This window comes from Camelus dromedarius, chromosome 5, assembly GCF_036321535.1.
Source record: "Camelus dromedarius isolate mCamDro1 chromosome 5, mCamDro1.pat, whole genome shotgun sequence".
NCBI lineage: Eukaryota > Metazoa > Chordata > Mammalia > Artiodactyla > Camelidae > Camelus > Camelus dromedarius.
This window is the reverse complement of record NC_087440.1, coordinates 38,609,361-38,628,050: the sequence shown is the minus strand read 5'-3', so window position 1 is coordinate 38,628,050 and position 18,690 is coordinate 38,609,361. Positions and strand designations below refer to the sequence as shown.

At 37.1% G+C, this 18,690-nt stretch overlaps 1 protein-coding gene across 3 annotated transcripts in view; it reads right to left on the bottom strand.

The window, feature by feature from the left end:
• Nucleotides 1-18,690, bottom strand: part of AKAP6 (A-kinase anchoring protein 6) — a 491,494-nt gene that overhangs the window by 89,154 nt on the left and 383,650 nt on the right. For all 3 annotated transcript variants that reach the window (XM_031453560.2, XM_064485883.1, XM_010986148.3), the window contains one exon: nt 15,359-15,479. In XM_031453560.2, coding sequence (XP_031309420.2) covers nt 15,359-15,479 — 121 coding nt within the window. The remainder of the gene's footprint in view (nt 1-15,358; nt 15,480-18,690) is intronic.

The window sequence follows — 18,690 nt, the reverse complement described above, 5'->3', positions numbered from 1 at the left end:
CAGAGAAGTATGAATAAGAGCAGAATAACAGCCAAAGTTGAAAGAAGTGTGTTTGATTGACTTTCTGCTTTCCTTTGGGTCCCACAAGCACAACAGAGTATAGGAGGCCACCTGGTGGTGAAATGAATCAATTAACCATTTAATGCTACACTGAAAAGCACGCAAAATTGGCAGACTTGGGGTTGTTACAAAAGGAAAATTAGAACCTTGGGGAAAAGAATGATAGTCAACATGTATTGTTGTGATACAACAGACAGAAAATTGAATTGGAAAATCATTCAAGTCTGTAGAATGATGTATACTGCTAAAGTGTTGCCTTAATAGTTTTTATTTATACCAGAGACTCACAAACTTTTTCTGTGAAGAGCCAGATAGAACAGTTGACCCTTGAGCAACTTGGAGGTCAAGGGCACCAACCCCCATGCAGTCAAAATTAGGAGTATAACTTTACAGTGGGCCCTCCCTATCTGAGGTTCAACCAACATGGACCATGGAGTACTGTAGCATTTATTTATTGAAAAAAGTCCACGTATAAGTGGACCCATGCAGTTAAACCCATGTTGTTCTAGGGTCAACTGTAAATAGTTTAGGCATGTAGGCTGTACGGTCACTGTTGAAACTACTTAACTGTGCTATTGTAGTATAAAAACAGCCACAGATAATGTGTAAACGAATGCATCTGGCTGTGTTCCAATAAAACTTTATTTAAAAAAAAAGCTATGGGCTGGATTTGACCTTCAGGCTATAATTTGTCAACCCCTGATTCTGTATTATGTATTGAGTCTGTCCTATTTACCAAGCAGAGGGCTGAACCCCCTTACATACCTCACTGAATTCTAATAACTTTTCAAGGTGGGTGCTATCCCCATTTCACTGGTTTAAAAACTGCAGCTTAAAAAGTGTAAATAATTTGATGTAAATTGCACTCTGCTCCCTCTAACTTAGAAACACTTTATGTAGCCTTGTGACCATTTTTCTGTGATGGCTGACACCTGTTCTGGCCCTCCCTCCCATTTATTCTGCAGAGCTGCTTTTGGTTTCCGTCCATGGTGACTTTGCTCCTGTTTCTCCACCTCACGTCCCCTTGAAATGTTGTTTGTCTCTTACCATCTCTTTCTCCATCACTTCTTTTATGTTTAAAAACCTTGTCAGTTTTCATAACAACAGATGTAAGCAAGCATGAAAAAAATACAAAAGCAGTGTATTAAAAATAGATAGCCACATATACAACAATAAGCCAAGGAAACTGTCATCCTGTATATGTTCCAAATGGAATATGAGCCAAAAACACGATGCTCACTCTTACATAAATAATATATTACGCATCCACTGGGAGAAACAGCAACTCTGTCCCTAAATAGGAAGAGGACTTTTTGGTCCATTTTTAAAATCATTTTTCTTTTCCTTTTTGAACTCTTTTTTTCCCGTAGGTATACACTGTAAGTCATACTATCTCAGACAGATCACATTCTTCTTCCAAACCATCCATGAACTATTTTATTAACTGTTAATAAGAGAGTTGAAAAACCTGATGGAGAAATCCATGAAGCTTGTTAAAGCCCCTTATATACATGGATTTACCAGCAGTCTCTAATAGTAGCATAGTTTCTCCTACAAAAGAGGATGGAAGCGGTTTCAGTTAGATGGAGTGTAGACAAAACTGAAATAAAGGATTTTTAAAAAGATTTTTTAACTTGAAAAGAAAACTGCAAAAGCTTGAGAAATGTGACTATACAGAAAATAGAAGAGATTTAATCATGGAGCATGGATTCTGGCCACTTTGACAATTAAACCTAACAACAGAAGGGATTTACACTACATATAAGAAGACTTTCAGGGCAGGGAGAGTCATTAAACATTTTAATGGAAGGTTGTGTATTTTCTCTGGAAAGATCTTTAATGGAGGACAAATTTTCTCCTATCTGGAGTGGATAAAAAAACAATCTCTGAAAGAGAGGAAATGAAACAAAGGTCATTTTGAGGTCACTTGCAGTCCTGAAACTCCAGGTAAAGTTCTCACTTCCCATGGGTAAATAACTGTATAAAACCTCTAAGAAATTCACTTTGGAAGATTCAGGAGGAAACGCTCATTAAGCAGGTGATTCAATTCAGAAAGTATTTATTGAGTGTCAGATATTACCTAACTCTGGGGAGATGTCCATCCCAGTAGGGCACGGGTCTGAGCATCAGTCTGGACAATGGACAGGGAACACAATTATTCAATTCAGTTAATGTTTTAAAAAAATCTTTGAACTCCAATCAGTTTTCTGTAACTGTCTATTTCCTGAACTTGGTGAGCTCAAAAATCCCACAAGAGCTGGCTGTCACATGCAATTTCTGGCATTATTCATGGTATCCCTGGATCTTTTTGTAAACAGAAGAGACTCTGACAGTGTTTCCATACTTTACTTCTTTTCTAACCCAAACTTGGACGGATGGAGCCTCTTAAACTATCATCAAAACATGGGTTATAAAATGCTAGCCAAATTTGAGCTCTTGTGCTATACTCCCTTGTTGTAGGGAAAGAATTCAATTAGCTCAACTCTGGAGATTCATTTACACTCAGGTTTTCTTGAACATGAGGATTTTTGTTTGTGGTTTATAAGAAAACCAGAGATTCACAGAATGGGTCTTTAGCATCACCAGGCTGAAGAGACTGAAGAAGAGGACAGAATAATCATACACAGAGAAATGTTCTTCATGCGTATTTTCCCATCTCAGCATGTCCCAGCTGAAGAAAGCTGAGGAGGAAGGATAGAGTCCAATGGGAAGACAGTGAACCCAAAAGGATGGCAAGGTGGACACAACAGGGGCAAGAAGTGAATTCAGTACAAATCTTTATCAAATTCTAAGTTTAAATGGCACATCTTTTAACCTTTTCTTAATTGATTAAAATCATGAAAGCTTACAATTAATCACCAAGCAAAAAGTATAAATGACCATATATGAGGATTATTTTAAAAAATAAAGAGTATAAAACCTTTTCTAAATAAATGAGTGAGAGAAAATTTCAAAGCTACATTTCAGCTTTCTCTTGATATTATGCCAGTGAAATTTTATTTTTTAATTTTCATATTCTGAATTAGCTTGCTAGCACTTTGGAAAGATGAGCCAGTCTTTTGGACTCTCTCCCCCTTCATCCTCAGCATGCAGGACTTGGATTAAAGAGCCAGCTCAGGTCCAAATCTTGTATTATTTTTCTCACTCCCTTCATGATGACATTTTTAGACACACACTCTCCTGAAGTCAAACCTAATTTTCTACAGTGAAAGTGTCAATAAACTCTCCTGCTAACTATGGTGCAAGAACAAACTGTGCTGATATATTTAACATTTTTAATGACTATCCATGTTCATATACAACTATTGCTCTATTTTTAGGTTTCACATTTGCACGGTTCACGTTATCCTCATACATATAAACCATTATACTGAGATTGTCTACACAATCAAGAATACATGCGTAAATACTACAGCTTGAGAGGTTGGAGACTAACCATAGAATCATGGTGATTAGTTGTACAATTTGTACCATTTGTCTTAGACATGGATGCCATTGGGTCCCTCCCTTCCACTTACCTTCTTTTTCTCCCTGATTATCAACCTGGCAAATTTGATTACTCTAAGTATTAAGAACTGTACTTAATGAACATTGGTTTTCCAAGGAAGGAAATTTTTGTTTTTGTTTTTACATACAATATAAGAAAGTCCATGAAGTTTTAGACTCGATTACCGTAGGATGAAAACAGGACTATTTTCTTGAAAAAATAATGAATTGATAGCATAGTTCTGATTAATAGAACCTAATAGATTACCAAGTAAACATTATTGGAAAAATGTTTCTCAACACATAATTATTGAGTCTCTATTCTATGCTAAGAACTGTGGTAGACACTGAAGATATATCAATGAACAACACAGACATGAACCCAGTTTCTGGCGTGTGAAGTCTAAAAAAATGTTATAATCATTCATTCTCAAATTCAGTCCACAAAATCAAATCTCTCATCATTATTTTAAAATTTGTATTTAATTAATAACAAAGTACTCATGGCTGAATTATCTTCAAAGAGGGCTCTCTCAGGGAGGCACCTGTGAGTATTGAAAGGAATAATGCTACTGTCACGAAGGTAGCAAAATCCAGTATGCCAAGATTTATAACATAGACATGGGCTCCAGACTGAAACTGGGCATATATGAAAGGAGTTTGTATAGTTATTTATATATGCATGATCTAAATGTCTTGGGACAACCAGCAAGTCTGGCTCAAGGAATCTGACTTCACCCATAGTCAAACCTGATGAAAGATTCTTTTAATTAAACAAGTTAATACTTTGTATACGTGTGTGTATGTGTAAACAAACATAAATGTGTGTGCATAACTAAGTGTGTGTTACCTCTTCCACAAACTTTCTCATTTTCAATGGCCAAAATGAAATGACAAGGGGAATATCACAAATCACAAATCTTCTTCATGGGAATGTCTATAAGCATACGGAATCAACTAAGAAGCAGCTGAAATGGTAAGTTCAGATGAGTTTCAGGGGTATATAGATATCCTTCTGGAAAAAAGCTGGTGCTTTGTGGTCTAAGAAGGTTTGGAAGAAACATTGAAATCAATCTCCAAAGCAATAAGGGTTTTAGTCTGGTTGAGTCTTTTCTAGCTTTAGAAAAAGAAAGTGTGTGTGTGTGTGTGTGTGTGTGTGTCTTATGTAAATGAGTCAAGGTTCAGCAGGAAGACCACTCTTCCCTCTCAGCTACCCCAGTGTGCCTCAATAGGGATAGACTGTTGCAGAAGTACCTATTTTAAGAATGTATGAGCTTCACAAATGCCCCTGTTATTAAAAATATGCTTGGGAATGCCCTTGTTTCTGAGAACTGAATTTGCTTCCTTGACAGAACTTGAAGGTAGTTTTTCTACAAATGATTTTCCTCTAGAGCATCTCTCCATGGGGACACTTCTTCAATAACTCCCTTTGGCAATAACAGGATCCACAAGGTTGAATCTTCCTATGGAAATGCTGCCTTTAGTGCATCTCCCAAAATGACGTAAATATTTTCAGCCTTAGCTTTCCTGAAACTGACAAAATAAATGAGGCTCCTGTGAGGCTCAACATGGCAACATTTCCCCAGGGTGTTCAGGTGCTTGAGAAAGTCTGAGGGCTTTCACAGAACAGCCTGATGATTGGCTAAAGAACCAGCCCAAGTCCATCATTTTTCTTCTACAGACGTTCATTTGAAACAGGATTTTCCTCTTTCTATCCTAGCACAAAATGCGCATGGAGAGGGAGGAACTAATGTTCTTGCAAGAACTGTACCTCTTGTAGAGAAGAGGATATGGGGCAACAAAGAACAGGCAAGCAGCATATGAACAAAGACTATGGGCATCAGAAGCACCCAGAATGGAATCAAACCCTGACTTATTTACTTATTTCTTGTGGTAGTTATTAGTGCAGCTCAACAAATATTTCTAGTTTTCTGCCTTCCAGCACACAGTAGGGATGCATTTCCCCATCCAGTTTGGAGTAGGGTGGAGCCACACGATTAGTTCTGGCCAATGATTCTGAGAGGAAGTAACATGTGTTTCTGTCAGGTAGAAAGAAGGCTTAATGGCCAGAGTGAGACCCTCCAGAAGTCTCTTTTCTCTTTGCCACACTGAGGAGATATTTAAGAGGGTGGTTGATCTCTTAGTCTGAGTCCTGGAGTAATAACAATGCCACACCAGCCCATAACCAACCTGTGATGGACAAGTAGCGTATATGAGAAATAAATCTTTGTAGGTTTAAACCTTTGAGATTTGGGGGTTGTTTGTTATCTCAGCAAACCCTAGCCTAACCTGACTGAGAAACTAGTTCTGTGTCTTTTAGACTAGTCACTTAACCTCTGTATTTCAGGCTCAGAGTACATGAAATGGGAAAAATAATCCATGATCATTGTAAGCATTAAATACAGAAATGTGCATAGGTTACTGACACAGTCAAATAGTAAGATTAGACCAGTGTTAACTTCTTTGTCCCTCTATCTTACTCCTATCTCATACCACACAAACACACACAAGCACACACTTCCCTTTTTATCAAATGGTGAAGTAGATAACATCTGTCCATGGTCCATTTTCCAGATTTATTCTCTCTATCCACTCTGTCTTCCCTTCTCTGTATCTTTCCATTTAAACTAGATGTTATGATAGGCATTTAATTCAGTATTATTCTCCCCCTACCCACAGAATATCTGCATCCAGTACAGTACATTCTTTTTACAGCAAAGAAATAAATCTTAAGGGTGGGATTTAAGGCAGTATGGACATTTAGTACTGGAGATAGCTGGATTGGGGAATTCCTAATACTCCAAAAGTGATGTCCCATGGACATCTACACATATACCTCCTTCTAAAGTTAGACATGGTAGTGAAATAAGGACAAAAAAGAAGGAGGTTAATGAATTTATCTGTGGAAGCACTATGGATGAACTTTGACCCTCCCTACACCCCCCACCCCATCCCTGGCCAGAGCTGACCAGCCTATTCTGAACAGGTACCAGGACTTCTTTTGAAATAACTAAAACATTAATTAGGTACCCTTCTAGCCCCACCTTTCTGCTTTAGGAATATATGCATGAAATCCTAATAAATTATAAAAACTAGAATGATAATAAAGATGAAATATTTGGATTCAATAACATACATATCTGATACACTTCCTTGTAGTTACAGTTATGAAAACCAATGTCTTCCTAATGTAATTATATGGAACATTAAACCTATTTATCCTTTTTATATTAAGACCCCCTTTGTCAATGACAATACTTGGTTTTTATCTTTAAATTTAATTTGGTACTTTTTTTAACAAAATAAATAACCCCATTTCATACCATGGCTGTCTGTAAAGTTAAATCACGTGTCATATAACTTTTTTTCAAGCTTCAAGCCAGATTAGCCTAAATATGAATAGAATCACTAAAGATATGTAATTTTAAAAATAGGAAGTGCAGTTCAGGAGCCAAAAATTGCAGTGAACCAAATACCCTTTTGTATAAGGAATTTAAATGTTCCTCTAGTTTATTTTATAAAAACCAGAAAGAAATCTACAAATATGGAGAGTTAAAGCCAAATCTCTTAGCTTAACACAGGAGGGAACAGTGCACATTCACATCTAATTAAGTAAAAGTCATTTTTCAAAAGTTAAAGGCTGAAATTTTCTCAATTTAATCCAAAATTTTATTAGCAAACTCTAATGATTATCCTGATTGCAATTAATAAAAACTTGCCAAACAGGTCAACTCATTTAAGTGCTATCTGTAATCATTTGGATTTTAACATGATGGTTATTACTTGTTACCCTGAAACCAAGTAGCACAATGAGATATTGATTACTTTTAACCTTTAGATCCAAGGATTCAAGAAAGGTTAGAGGAGGGGCACATTCTTTCTTCCTGGCTGGCAAATGTATCGCCTTCAGGAGAATTCAAATGATTCCCATTGGCCAAGTAGATCCAAGATTAGTTTATTCTCTGGGCTGACAAGAAATGATGATGCTTTAAAAAATAACACCTCGAATGTATTTAGTGAAGTGTTACATTTATATAACCAATGGCCTCAAGATGTGCTTCACATCACAGCAAGTCTCAAACCGTTAACCCTTTACCAAGTTTTGTTTGTCAAAGTATCTTTGTTGGAATAAGATATTAAATGTAGTAGCTTTAATTGGAATAAACTCATCTCATTAAACCAAGTTCTCTGGTAGGTTCCAAAAGGCTGAAAACACTATTGGCCCCTAGCATTTCTTTTGGTTTTCTTTTTCCATGATAACATTTAGAAATAATTTTCACATTTGTGCCACTGAAAGGCAATGAGTTCTAGGTAGGGTCCAGCAAAATTATGGGCAAGGGAAACATAACTGTTATGTGTTAGATTAATTTGCAGAACACTTGGCATTATTATTGCCAAGTCGTCAAATTGTTCCAAGTTGTTCCGGAAGGTTGTTATTAATAGTATGTTTTCTGAGGAAAGTTCTGTCTACTTTTGGAACTGCATTTCTGTTGCCAAGGAAACTCCTTTAAGCACAGTTTTCTAGGAGCACACTGCTGCTTTTGTTTGCCAGTGTCCTATTCATATCATCTAAGTAAGCGTTTTACATGCTCCAGCCTTCAGTCCCAAATGTTGAAGTTTTAGCCCATTTAAGTTGCTTTTTCAAACATAGCTAATGCCCGCTATGATTTCCCTCTCCCTTTATCCCCCCTTCTCTCTCCACTCTCCACCCAAAGCCCCTCTCTCCCCGCCTTCTTCCCATCCTCCCTCCGACATGCCCAGATTGTACTATTCAAGGTTTTTTTTTTAAACAGTTGCATTAGGGAAGATAGTTTTCACAAGTTTTTGATAAATTAACTTCAATTTGAATAATAATTCCATAGGTTGTAGCGTTAGTCCTTCAAGTGTTAATTATCTTTTCACTCTAAAATTAATGTAGTCATTTCCTCCTGACTCCTCTACCCCATTTATTGAAGTGCTGAGGAAAACATGTCATTGAGTCCTGAGCCAGCCCTGTTGTTGTGATTAAGCGTGGTCACATGGCCCATCTCTGCCAAAAGGAGGGCCCTGAGAAAAGGTGACAAAGACAGTGATTTCCTGTCAGCAAAGAGTACGACAGGGCTGTCTAGAAGTGATGCAAATGAGGGGAACTTTCCCCACGGCTTGTTTGATCCACTCTAGGCCAGAGCAGGCCAGGCCAGGGAGAGAGGAGCAGCACAATACAGCAGAGGCAGCCCAGAGTGCCAACGCACCTTCCGGACAGTAGCTCACCCGCCAGAGACAAAAACTGCTGGCGGGGCTTCCCTTCCTTGCCCCTCTGCACACAGAGCCAACTATTTCCTGGCATACTGTTCTCTTAGCATCCTTCTTTTTTTTTTTTTTTCTTCCTTTTAAAAAAAACCAATGCAAATAGGAGTCATAAGCTTCAGCATAAACAGTGTTTCACCGACTGACTGTTCAGAAACCACATCCATCTACTTTTTCTTCTCCTAAACATTTTCTACATAAGCTTTGCCCTCTCTCAGAAAAGAAAAGAAAAAAGTATATGTGTGTGTGTGTGTGTGTGTGTGTATACATATATTCCAGTATTCATAGCAAACACTGATTTATCAAAGCTCAAATTAATATGACAGTTAATCTAAGGACTTTTTTAACTTAAATAAAAATGGAACAACAAATTTACTTCTAGATAGGAATGGAGACAGCCTAGGTTTTTCCATTCTGATCATCCTAAAAATGATTAGATAATGTTATTTGAAATACTATAATGATTTTAAGCATAGTCTTCTTATCTTAATGGAGTTTTAATCTAACATACAATTAAGCTCTACAATTAATCTACTGGGAAAGAGGTAAAAAATTATCATTAGGTTCTTGTGCCTGATATATCTGGTACATTTTTACCTTGGCTGCTTCAGTAACTAGTAATTTGCTTCATTTTGAACAATCAAGGTGGGGAATTTTGGTACTGAAATTCCAATATAAGGCTTAATTAATAGAACTTAATTTTTGACATGTACTTCTATTCTATACACTAATATGTGACTTTTTTTTTAAGTTAATGGGTTTTCTTCTATTTTAAGCGTAGCTATGGTGACCTGGACTTTGAACCAGCCTACCATTAACATTTTTAGGAGCTCAAGTTCAGTCATAAATTTATCAAGCCATACTTGAAATTATTTATATCAATCTGGTCTAGAACAAAATAAAACAGAACTATTGCAGAGGGTTGAATTTAAAAAATATAGGGATAGCATGATTAATCTGTTCTCTATGATTGGTTCATAGCTCTGACAACATCATTTTGGCATCAATTGTTATAAAATAACAAATCAACCATGTCCCATTTTTCTTCTTTTACACTGTATTTCTTATTTCCCAGAATTTCTTATCCCATTCCGTACACGTTTCCTTTAAAAGTTATAATGCTTATCTTTTAATACACACCCAAATTCTCTAAAGTAACATTTACTCCTTGAAAGTTTACCCTTTTCTCTTATCTGTTTTTTTTCCCTAAAACAATTTTTTTCAGTATTTTGGTTTTAAAAATGTTTATATTTTCTTTGCATTTTCTTATCTATTCATTCATCTACCTATGATTTTAATTTACTCCTTTATTCTTTTGTGTTTAGTTAACTTTGTATTAAGTAATTTCAACTGCTTTTTATTTCTCTTCAATGTTTATATTTCTTTTTCATTTTACTAAAAATCTCTTCTTTTGCAGTATGTAATATTAATGTCTTTCATTAATTCCATCTGGAAAAACTATCATTGAAAGGAGGCACCTCTGGGTGAGCGCTGTGCTCAAAGTCTCTAAAAATTACTTGGCAATAAGGTCAGAAAAAAAATAATTAACTAACTTGTTAGAAGTATTATGTTCAGAAGTTTTCTCCTAAGAAATATTGTGGTTAGATATTTCTCTACTATACCATTCTAGCTCTTTATATAAAAAATCCTAGAAGAAAATATTTTCATTTCTAAGTATTAAAATAAACTTAATTTCTCCAAAGAAGTGAATTTTTTTTTCTCATGGAAAATGTAAATTTAGCAGTTGGGCACATTTCCCTCCTTGCTTTCACTACCAGGAAACCCAGGATAAAATTTTAAGATCATCTTTAGTAACTGTGTAAGATCTTATAGTCTATGTGCTTACATATTAACTTTTCTCACAGAAATAGACTCCATCCTACATATATTTTCCCAGTTCTGATTTGTATTTATATGTTAAAAATATTTTTGTTATTTTCCTGTAAATTCTTATAAATAACCTCAAATCAGTAACAAAATACAAATGTAATGAACCTGCTTAGTGAGCATTGTATTATGTAGAATGAATAGCCTTTATCCTTTTTGATGTAGAATATATTTGTATAATACTTATACCAATGGAGAAAAGATAGAGGACACTTTTTCATTTTTCCCGTAAAAGCAGACAATATGAGTAACTAACCCTCTAAATTAAGTATAACATCTTCAGCATAAATTCCTTGAAAGTATAAAGGTCTTGGTTGAAGTGGGTACGAATTTTGTATTATTTTTCAGGTGAGAGGGTTATTTTTAACCCCTTATAAGTCATATAATCTAATACTTGATTGAAGAGGAGCTGCAAAGCCATTCACCCAAGGAACAAATCTATAAATGTGGTGTTTTAGTGCACTTCATACTATTTGAAAACAGCTCTTGTTCAATTATAGCCATAATCGCCAGATTGTAACTTCTGAATTTAGCCCTTAAAATTAACCCTTGGTCTCTGGAATCCGCACCAATCTAGGATCACTAGGGCAAGGGGCTCAGTCACCTGCGCTCCGTAGTGGGCAGAGAATGGCAGCATTTGGGGGTGAGGTGAGAAGCCCCTGACAGGGCACCCCATGTCAGCACCCCAGAATGAGCTGTGTCTGCTGGGGAGGGCAGGACAGCAGCAACAATCGCAGCTCGGGCTCTAGTTCTCCCATCAATGAGACGCTTCCGGGTCACTCAGTCTCTAAAATTTATAGGCTGGGGGAGGAGGTGTCTTGAGCTTCCCGAGCCCAAGAATAATGCTTGATCTGCAGAAATGAAAAAACTGAAGCTTTTCCTTGGCAAGTGGGTTTTAAATATTTCTCCATTAATAGTTAATGCACATGCAGACCAGCAGAATGACAGCTCCCTGTGATTATGAATTCTGGCTTCGTAACTCTAGTCCAAATAGGAGCTGAACTTTCAAAATCACAGTGTTACTTTTGACAAATTAAATTGTCCTACTTAGGAAGGTGGGAGGAATGAAGAGAAAGAAAGTGAGAGAGTGGGAGTAAATTCTCCTTGGAGGTGATTCTCAGATTTAGGAAGGAAAAAACAAGAAAAGACTGCACTTGTGTTTTCTGAGCTGATGATACTGCCAATGTTTATCAGAAAATAGCCACAGAAGGTCCTCATTCAGAGGTTGAGCCAGACAGAGAAAGGGGAAGAAAAGACATTGGCTGTAGGTCTCACTGTCTCCAAAGAAGAAAATACATTTAAGGGTGTGGCTAGCTTTTAATAAAAATCAGGTTGTTTTTATGACCCTATAGTTTAAAATAATGAGAAAGAAAAGTGGTCTTAAATTTCTAACAATCTGAAAATAACAAGAAACGTTTTAAACAGAAAAGCCACTTTACAGCCCATTGTAGTATTAAGGTTTTAATTATGTCAGATTGTATCACTGTATTCTTTGCCTATTAAATCTAATGCTTTTTCTTTAAAAGTTCCCTGAGTATTTTGCTGATTCTGGGTAACCAAGACATCACAATAGGTGCCCCACTAGGGAAGTTCCACATCTAGGAGTTAAGGTCAGATGATTTTCTAGCAGAGACAAGAATATAAAATAAATAGGTAAAGTCACGAAGGAAGGTAGTACCTAATGTTGAAAATGCTAAAAACAAAACAAAAACAAACAAACAAACAAAAACTTCACACTCACTACCATCTTACTGTATTTTCTCTAACCTAACATTTCTAAATGTGAACTCTGGGGTCAACCTAGGACTACATGAAACATGAACTGGGGTCTAGGCATGACTATCCATGCCAGGAAAGGAGATGAAGGATGAAATAGAGAGAGCCCTCCAGGGAGAGAAGTACAAAAGTTTCTAAATCTATGATGACAGGAATAATGATTCTGGCCTGGTCTACAGTTTATAGGATTTTACCATCACTCAGCTGAAGGTCTCTCTTAAAAGTTTCACCCTCATTCTTTTCCTTAGTACCAGGGATCACGAGCTTCATCCCCATCCTTAATCGTTATAATTCAACAACTATTAGTTCAATATTAACTATGTAAGGTGCTTTGCTTAATAATATATAGAATAGGAGTGCAAGGCATTTTTCTTGCTGTTACATGAGCACTTTAAGAAATGAAGATGATGCAGATAAATTGAGATGGGATGGAAACACTGTGAAATGAGCTGTCACGATGACTGGGGGAACATGAATAATGAATGTCCTATAAACTCACAAATTAATAAAAACTTGTTTTGTCCCAAATGTCAATGGTAACCTTGGTGCAAAATGCTGATGAAGCATTAGTATCTTTCAGAGCCAACAAATTTTAAGATTAAAGATGATTAAGGTAGTTGCAAACGGTACTGAAAGTCTGGGAAGGCCTGGGGACCAACTGAAAAGGGGTCTCTATGATCAATAGGCTCCAAACCTCCCTCCCCCAACGCATTGATTCAGTTGATTCCTAGAAAAGCAGATTACGACAGAGAAATGGGATGCTGAATGTGCCGACCTAACCTGAGAATCCCTGGGGATTCTGGCAAAGACCTGAAATTAATTTTACTCCAACAGTTTTTCTAATTCAGGAGCCACTCCAAGTTCTAAATGATTCCTTCATCAATATCCTCAGGATTGCTTTGGAGGTTTGTTCTAAACCTCTGGAATAATTTGGGGGTTTATATAAAGAAAGAACCTCTACAAACCAGTAGCGTTTGCCCTTGGTTTCTAATGCAGTCCTTAATTTTGTTTATAAACCAAATGTAAAATTAGTGCTAGTCTCATGAACTTAGATATGTTAGACACCTAAAAGCAGAAACATGATGACAGGACATGAGTCACAAATGAAAAACCCCAATATGAAAATGTTTGGAAAAATACTATCATCCAGAAGTACTGAGTGGGTGGAATAATGGTCTTCAATATGCCAGATTGGGAATTCTCAGGCAGAGCACTTACAAGGAAACCACAAGCAAAAGAAGACTGCACTTTTTGTTTAATGGTTTCCTATTAATTGTGATGTAAATGACATGGATGTGATTTTGACAAAGAATAGCACTGTTTCTACTAGTGGTTTATGCGTAAAATACAAAACGCATCAAAGAAGAAAAGAAATGTTATTTGGCATCATGGGTGCAATAAAATCTGAGATAAAAATCTTAGAAATAAAACAAATATTCTTGTATCACTAAATTAATATTGATTTATAGGCATTTTCTACATGTGATTTCCAATCTCGACATGAAATGTGACATCATCTAGCTTTGGTTACATAAGGTTGAAATTGTTACTCTAACAATATGTGATGCCAGAAGATATATTAGGTAGCTTTGTTGCTAACGTGGACAGCTATCCATACAGGAAACAGCTAATTGTCAACAAACTTGATTAACGTTGGATAAAATTCTTTAGGGAGTAAAATATCACCAATGGCTGAGTCCCTGGGGAGCTTATATCTTCTCTTAACTAAGATGATTCCCAGGGGACACCAATTAAAGTCTACCAGACCCTTGAAAAGTACAAATAAATATCTATCTTTAGAGGAGGTAAAAGTTAAAATAACATATTAAGGAAAGGTAACTTAAAATGATTAAAACTGGAGAAGAAAGAAGACAACTTTTATTTGACCTTGAATGTACTTCTTCTATAAGAAATTTGAAAAAGCTAGAGGGTAGTTGTTTCTTGTCATTATACTGTTGCTGATTCTGTGGTTAGTTATTAATTTTATTTTTTATGATTCACAATCTGCTCTTTGAAATATGCCATATGCTCAAAGCAATTCAAGGATGACAACTGTCAGAATTACTCCAATAAAAATTGCCTAAATGAGGAAGATTTACTGCAGTCTGATATTTCAGTGGAAAGTCCCTGTACCCTCCCCAAATGCTTTTTCAGACACTGTGAATCTTGCAACCATTTTTTTTCAGTCAAAATCACATGGCTGCTTTGTAAGAATTTCTAAGACTATTTAAGCAGAATAGGTAAAACATTCTAGGCTAAAGGTGAATTAACAGACATGGAAGACAATATAGATAGTTATTAGATGGATTGCCTGCAATCAATGTGAGTTTCAAGCCAGTTTTCTTAAATCACACTCAAATGTATTGACTTAATATGACAACAACTGTGCTATGTAACACTAATAAACATTAAATTGGACAAGCCCTGTACCCTGGAAGCAGCAAGCCAAATGGAAGGCAAATTTCTTTTATCTCTGCAAAGATCTGAGGGGTGGGTAGAATCCATCTGAGTGCTCCAATCAAAACACATTTTGTTAAATGTTACCAGTCCATTTATCCTTCATTTTGTTTCAGTCTATTTATTAATGCAGTTTCATTTATTGTTATTCATCTTGAAGATAAATCTTTGTCCTTCTAGAGAATTACACCAAATAGAATGTGATAAAGGGAACTTTCTTGCAATTATGATGTCGGTGCAGTCTGTCAGCACACAAGGGATGGAAATGAGTTTGGGGACAGGGAAGGGAATTCTAATAGACACCATGATACATACAATGAACGCAAAAGATATCCTGAGAGAGGGAGACTTGTCAGGCTAATCAGATCTTCCACAGCAAGGTAAAGGCAAGAATGGTGGCTCTAACCTTGTAAAGATGCTGCTGCTGCTCCTCTGACATCATCAGGTCGTGGCTGTCCATCACGAGGGACTCCATGTCAATCAGCCAATCCCAGAGCTCCTGATATTCGGAATCAAAGTCCAGAAGCCTGAAGATAAGGCACAAAATGTATTATGCATAAATACAGTGTAGTTGTTAAAATCTCATATTAGAATAATATATTCTTGAAAACCTATGATGTTCCTAGGCGATACCTGTAAAAAGAGACAGAAAAATTCTCTGTGTGGTTACACAGTGGGCAAAAGAGGAACTCAAGCTTGTGACATAGCCATTTCTGAGATTTTGAAAACATAACATGTAATTCTGATGCTCATACCTGAGACATATCATGGCTATTTCCATTTGCTAACCCTTTCTGAGGATTTGCAGCATTTGAGTAAAATGATTACTTCCATGTCCTTGAAAAAGAGCATTGCCATATTTAAAAGACTAGGGAATGGAGGGTCAGTGCCTTGTAGAGGTTACATAGTCCAGAATTGGGGGTAAAAATAGCACCCTCAACATTCAAAGCCCTTTGACTAGATTTTCCACAGATCTTGCATCCTAATACTACATTCATGATTAAGAATACTAATTTAACTAATGATCACAACAAAATATTATTTTCACTGGGAAATGACTCAATCATTTAACTGTCCCTCTGCTGTCTATCTGCCTATGTCTGCAAACATATATCCTACATTTATTGTCATGGATGAGTAGCCAGCATTTCAGCTTAACACTCAGAGATAGGCTTGAGTGACTCTGGTAAGCCAGTGAGAACCAGGGGCAGATCCAGTATTAGACAGGTGTTCCCCACAGACATGTAGGAAACAAAGGTAAGGACAGGAAGTCAAAACAATGAATCTCTGAATAGCCAGCAATCATTAAAATTCAAAGGAGGATCACTATGGTTTTCAACAAAATAAATCATTAGAATAAGGAGCTTAAAAGGATTAATGTGATTCTCTATTGAAAGCCTGGTGAATAAGCTCAGATTCTCCTAAAACACTGTGATCCGAAAATGAAAGTGCAGAATGAAAAACTATGACTTTGTCCTTCTCCCCAAAATCATCTCCCTAAAAGAAATCCTAGAGTCCTGTCAAACTGTAACCGAGCAAAACTCTATCAGTACTAATGAAGCAGGAGCCTCAGGTATGAATCTGAATTTATCAAGTGAGCATCTTATTTCTACCTTGTTCCTGTCTCTATACATTAAATGACTGCTTTCCAAGAAAATGAACATCCACTTTCATAACTTACAATTTAATCTTAATAGATCTATCAAAAAAAATTAAGGTGTGTCTGGTGATGAAGGAGACTAGATTCAGAATTGTCTATTTTATTTTAATTACTCTACCATAATTATAAAGCTCCCTGATTAGAACCATAAGCACGCAGGGCAAGCATTATCATTGGCTAACATGTAGAATTGATTAATAAATGTTTACTGAATGCCAATGATGGGTATAGTTGATGAAGCCAAAACCTCCAGTAAGGCTATGATAGTCTAGAGTGGTGCTTTTCAAACTTGAACGTGCATACAGCAGAGGTGAGGACCTTGCTGAAGTACAGGTACTGATGCAGTACTTCTAGGGTGGGGCCTGAGATTCTGTTTATTGAATGAGCATTGGAAACTGGCAACGCTGCTGGTCATGGGTCTCACTCTGAGTAGCAAGGGCTTACAGAATACATGTGAAATCTGAAAGAGTATCCCATTTCAAAATACTAACAAACAAACAAAAACCACTGCAACAGGGACAAATAAACCATCAGGCCTCCTTTATTAATTCTGTTGAGTGACTAATAAGGAATGACTAAGAAGCACTGGCCCACGTGACAGGCACCATCATCTAGAAATACTTCCTGAATTACATTCATCGTTTCTCTCTCCTTGCATCTCCCCACATTTTAACCACTAAGGTTAAATGGTGGGATGCCATCCCCAAATTTAGGAGAACAGGTTCCTAATACCTTATATAAGAGAGTATATCCAGGGGAACATTAAAACTAAAGGTGAAAGGAAGGAAAAAGCTCACCCTTTCCATCTCTATGGATTTGGAGAATAGGAAGGAAATAAAGGCAAGAGGAGCAGGTACTTAGATGTGTGTCCACAGCTCTCCTGGCCTAAGACCTAAAGGGAAAGCCAAAGGCCCATGGATGTCAGCTGCATTTCCTGCTAGGCAGTCTGGGAGATTGCCTTAAACAATGTTTTCACAATAACCTGAAGTGGGGATGTTGTAGTTGGAGGGCTGTGGTCAGGACCTCCTTTGCTACCCTGTTCTCTCACCCTCCCATGAGGTTTCTGGGAGTTCAGCTGGTGAACTTGACAGAGGCATTGCCATGGCAACAGAGACACAATGACCCCCAATGAGAGCCAGGGAGGCCTTTGAAGCCAGACCTCAGTGAGTTGGCTGGGCCAGTGAAGGCTGAGATGAGGCTTAGTCAGCAGGAAATATCTCCTGACCAAACCAAGAGATAACAACACAGCCACAGCCCTCTGTGTGGGGCAACCTCATAATGTCCAGGGAAAGGCCCATTTCAATGAATCCAGCCAGCCTGCACCCAGGAGCCTCATGGCACCCCAGAATCACAAGGTCACGTACGCCCCCTATACACTCAGATGCTATCTTAGACAAAAGAAGGAAGAAGAATAGGAAATTTGTAAAACAGCATTTATCCCAAGAGGTTGTTCCCTAAAGAGAATGTTAATTTGTCAGAAGAGGCTATAAGGATTGTGTTTAAGAGCCTTAACCCTGATCTTAAAAACAAGGCTTTTTTCCTTGTGGTACCTTTTGGAAAGTACGTTTTTAGGAAGCCTCATAAATTATCAATCAGCAAGAGACACTAAGGAAGCCTGTTTTCTTTTCTGTATGTGTATAATTCTAAAAGAAATTTTGATTGTGACTAAAGAATTCAAGGGCAAGGGATGGATTTATCTTTGCATCCCTAATGCCCCGATAGTACCTGGTAAATGATGACAAGTGCATGCAGATAATGAAACCCAAAACTTTCAGCTGGGGAAGAATGACTTCAGAAGAGCAGTATGTGACAGAGTATGATCTCATCCCCAAGTGCCAATACCAAAGCAACCAGTGCAATGCAGACAGGCTTCTGCATTCATTCTGAAGGTGAGATGTTGCTTACTTGAGATGGTTATATGCAGTAGATTCTCAATTAACGTGAGCTGCCTTCCCATTCCTTTCACATCCTGCTTCTATAAAAATTAAAGGAGATTCATGAATGGATTTTAAATAAATGAAAACTATACACAGGATGATAAAATGTTCAGAACCATGGAAACTCTTTTTTACTAGCTT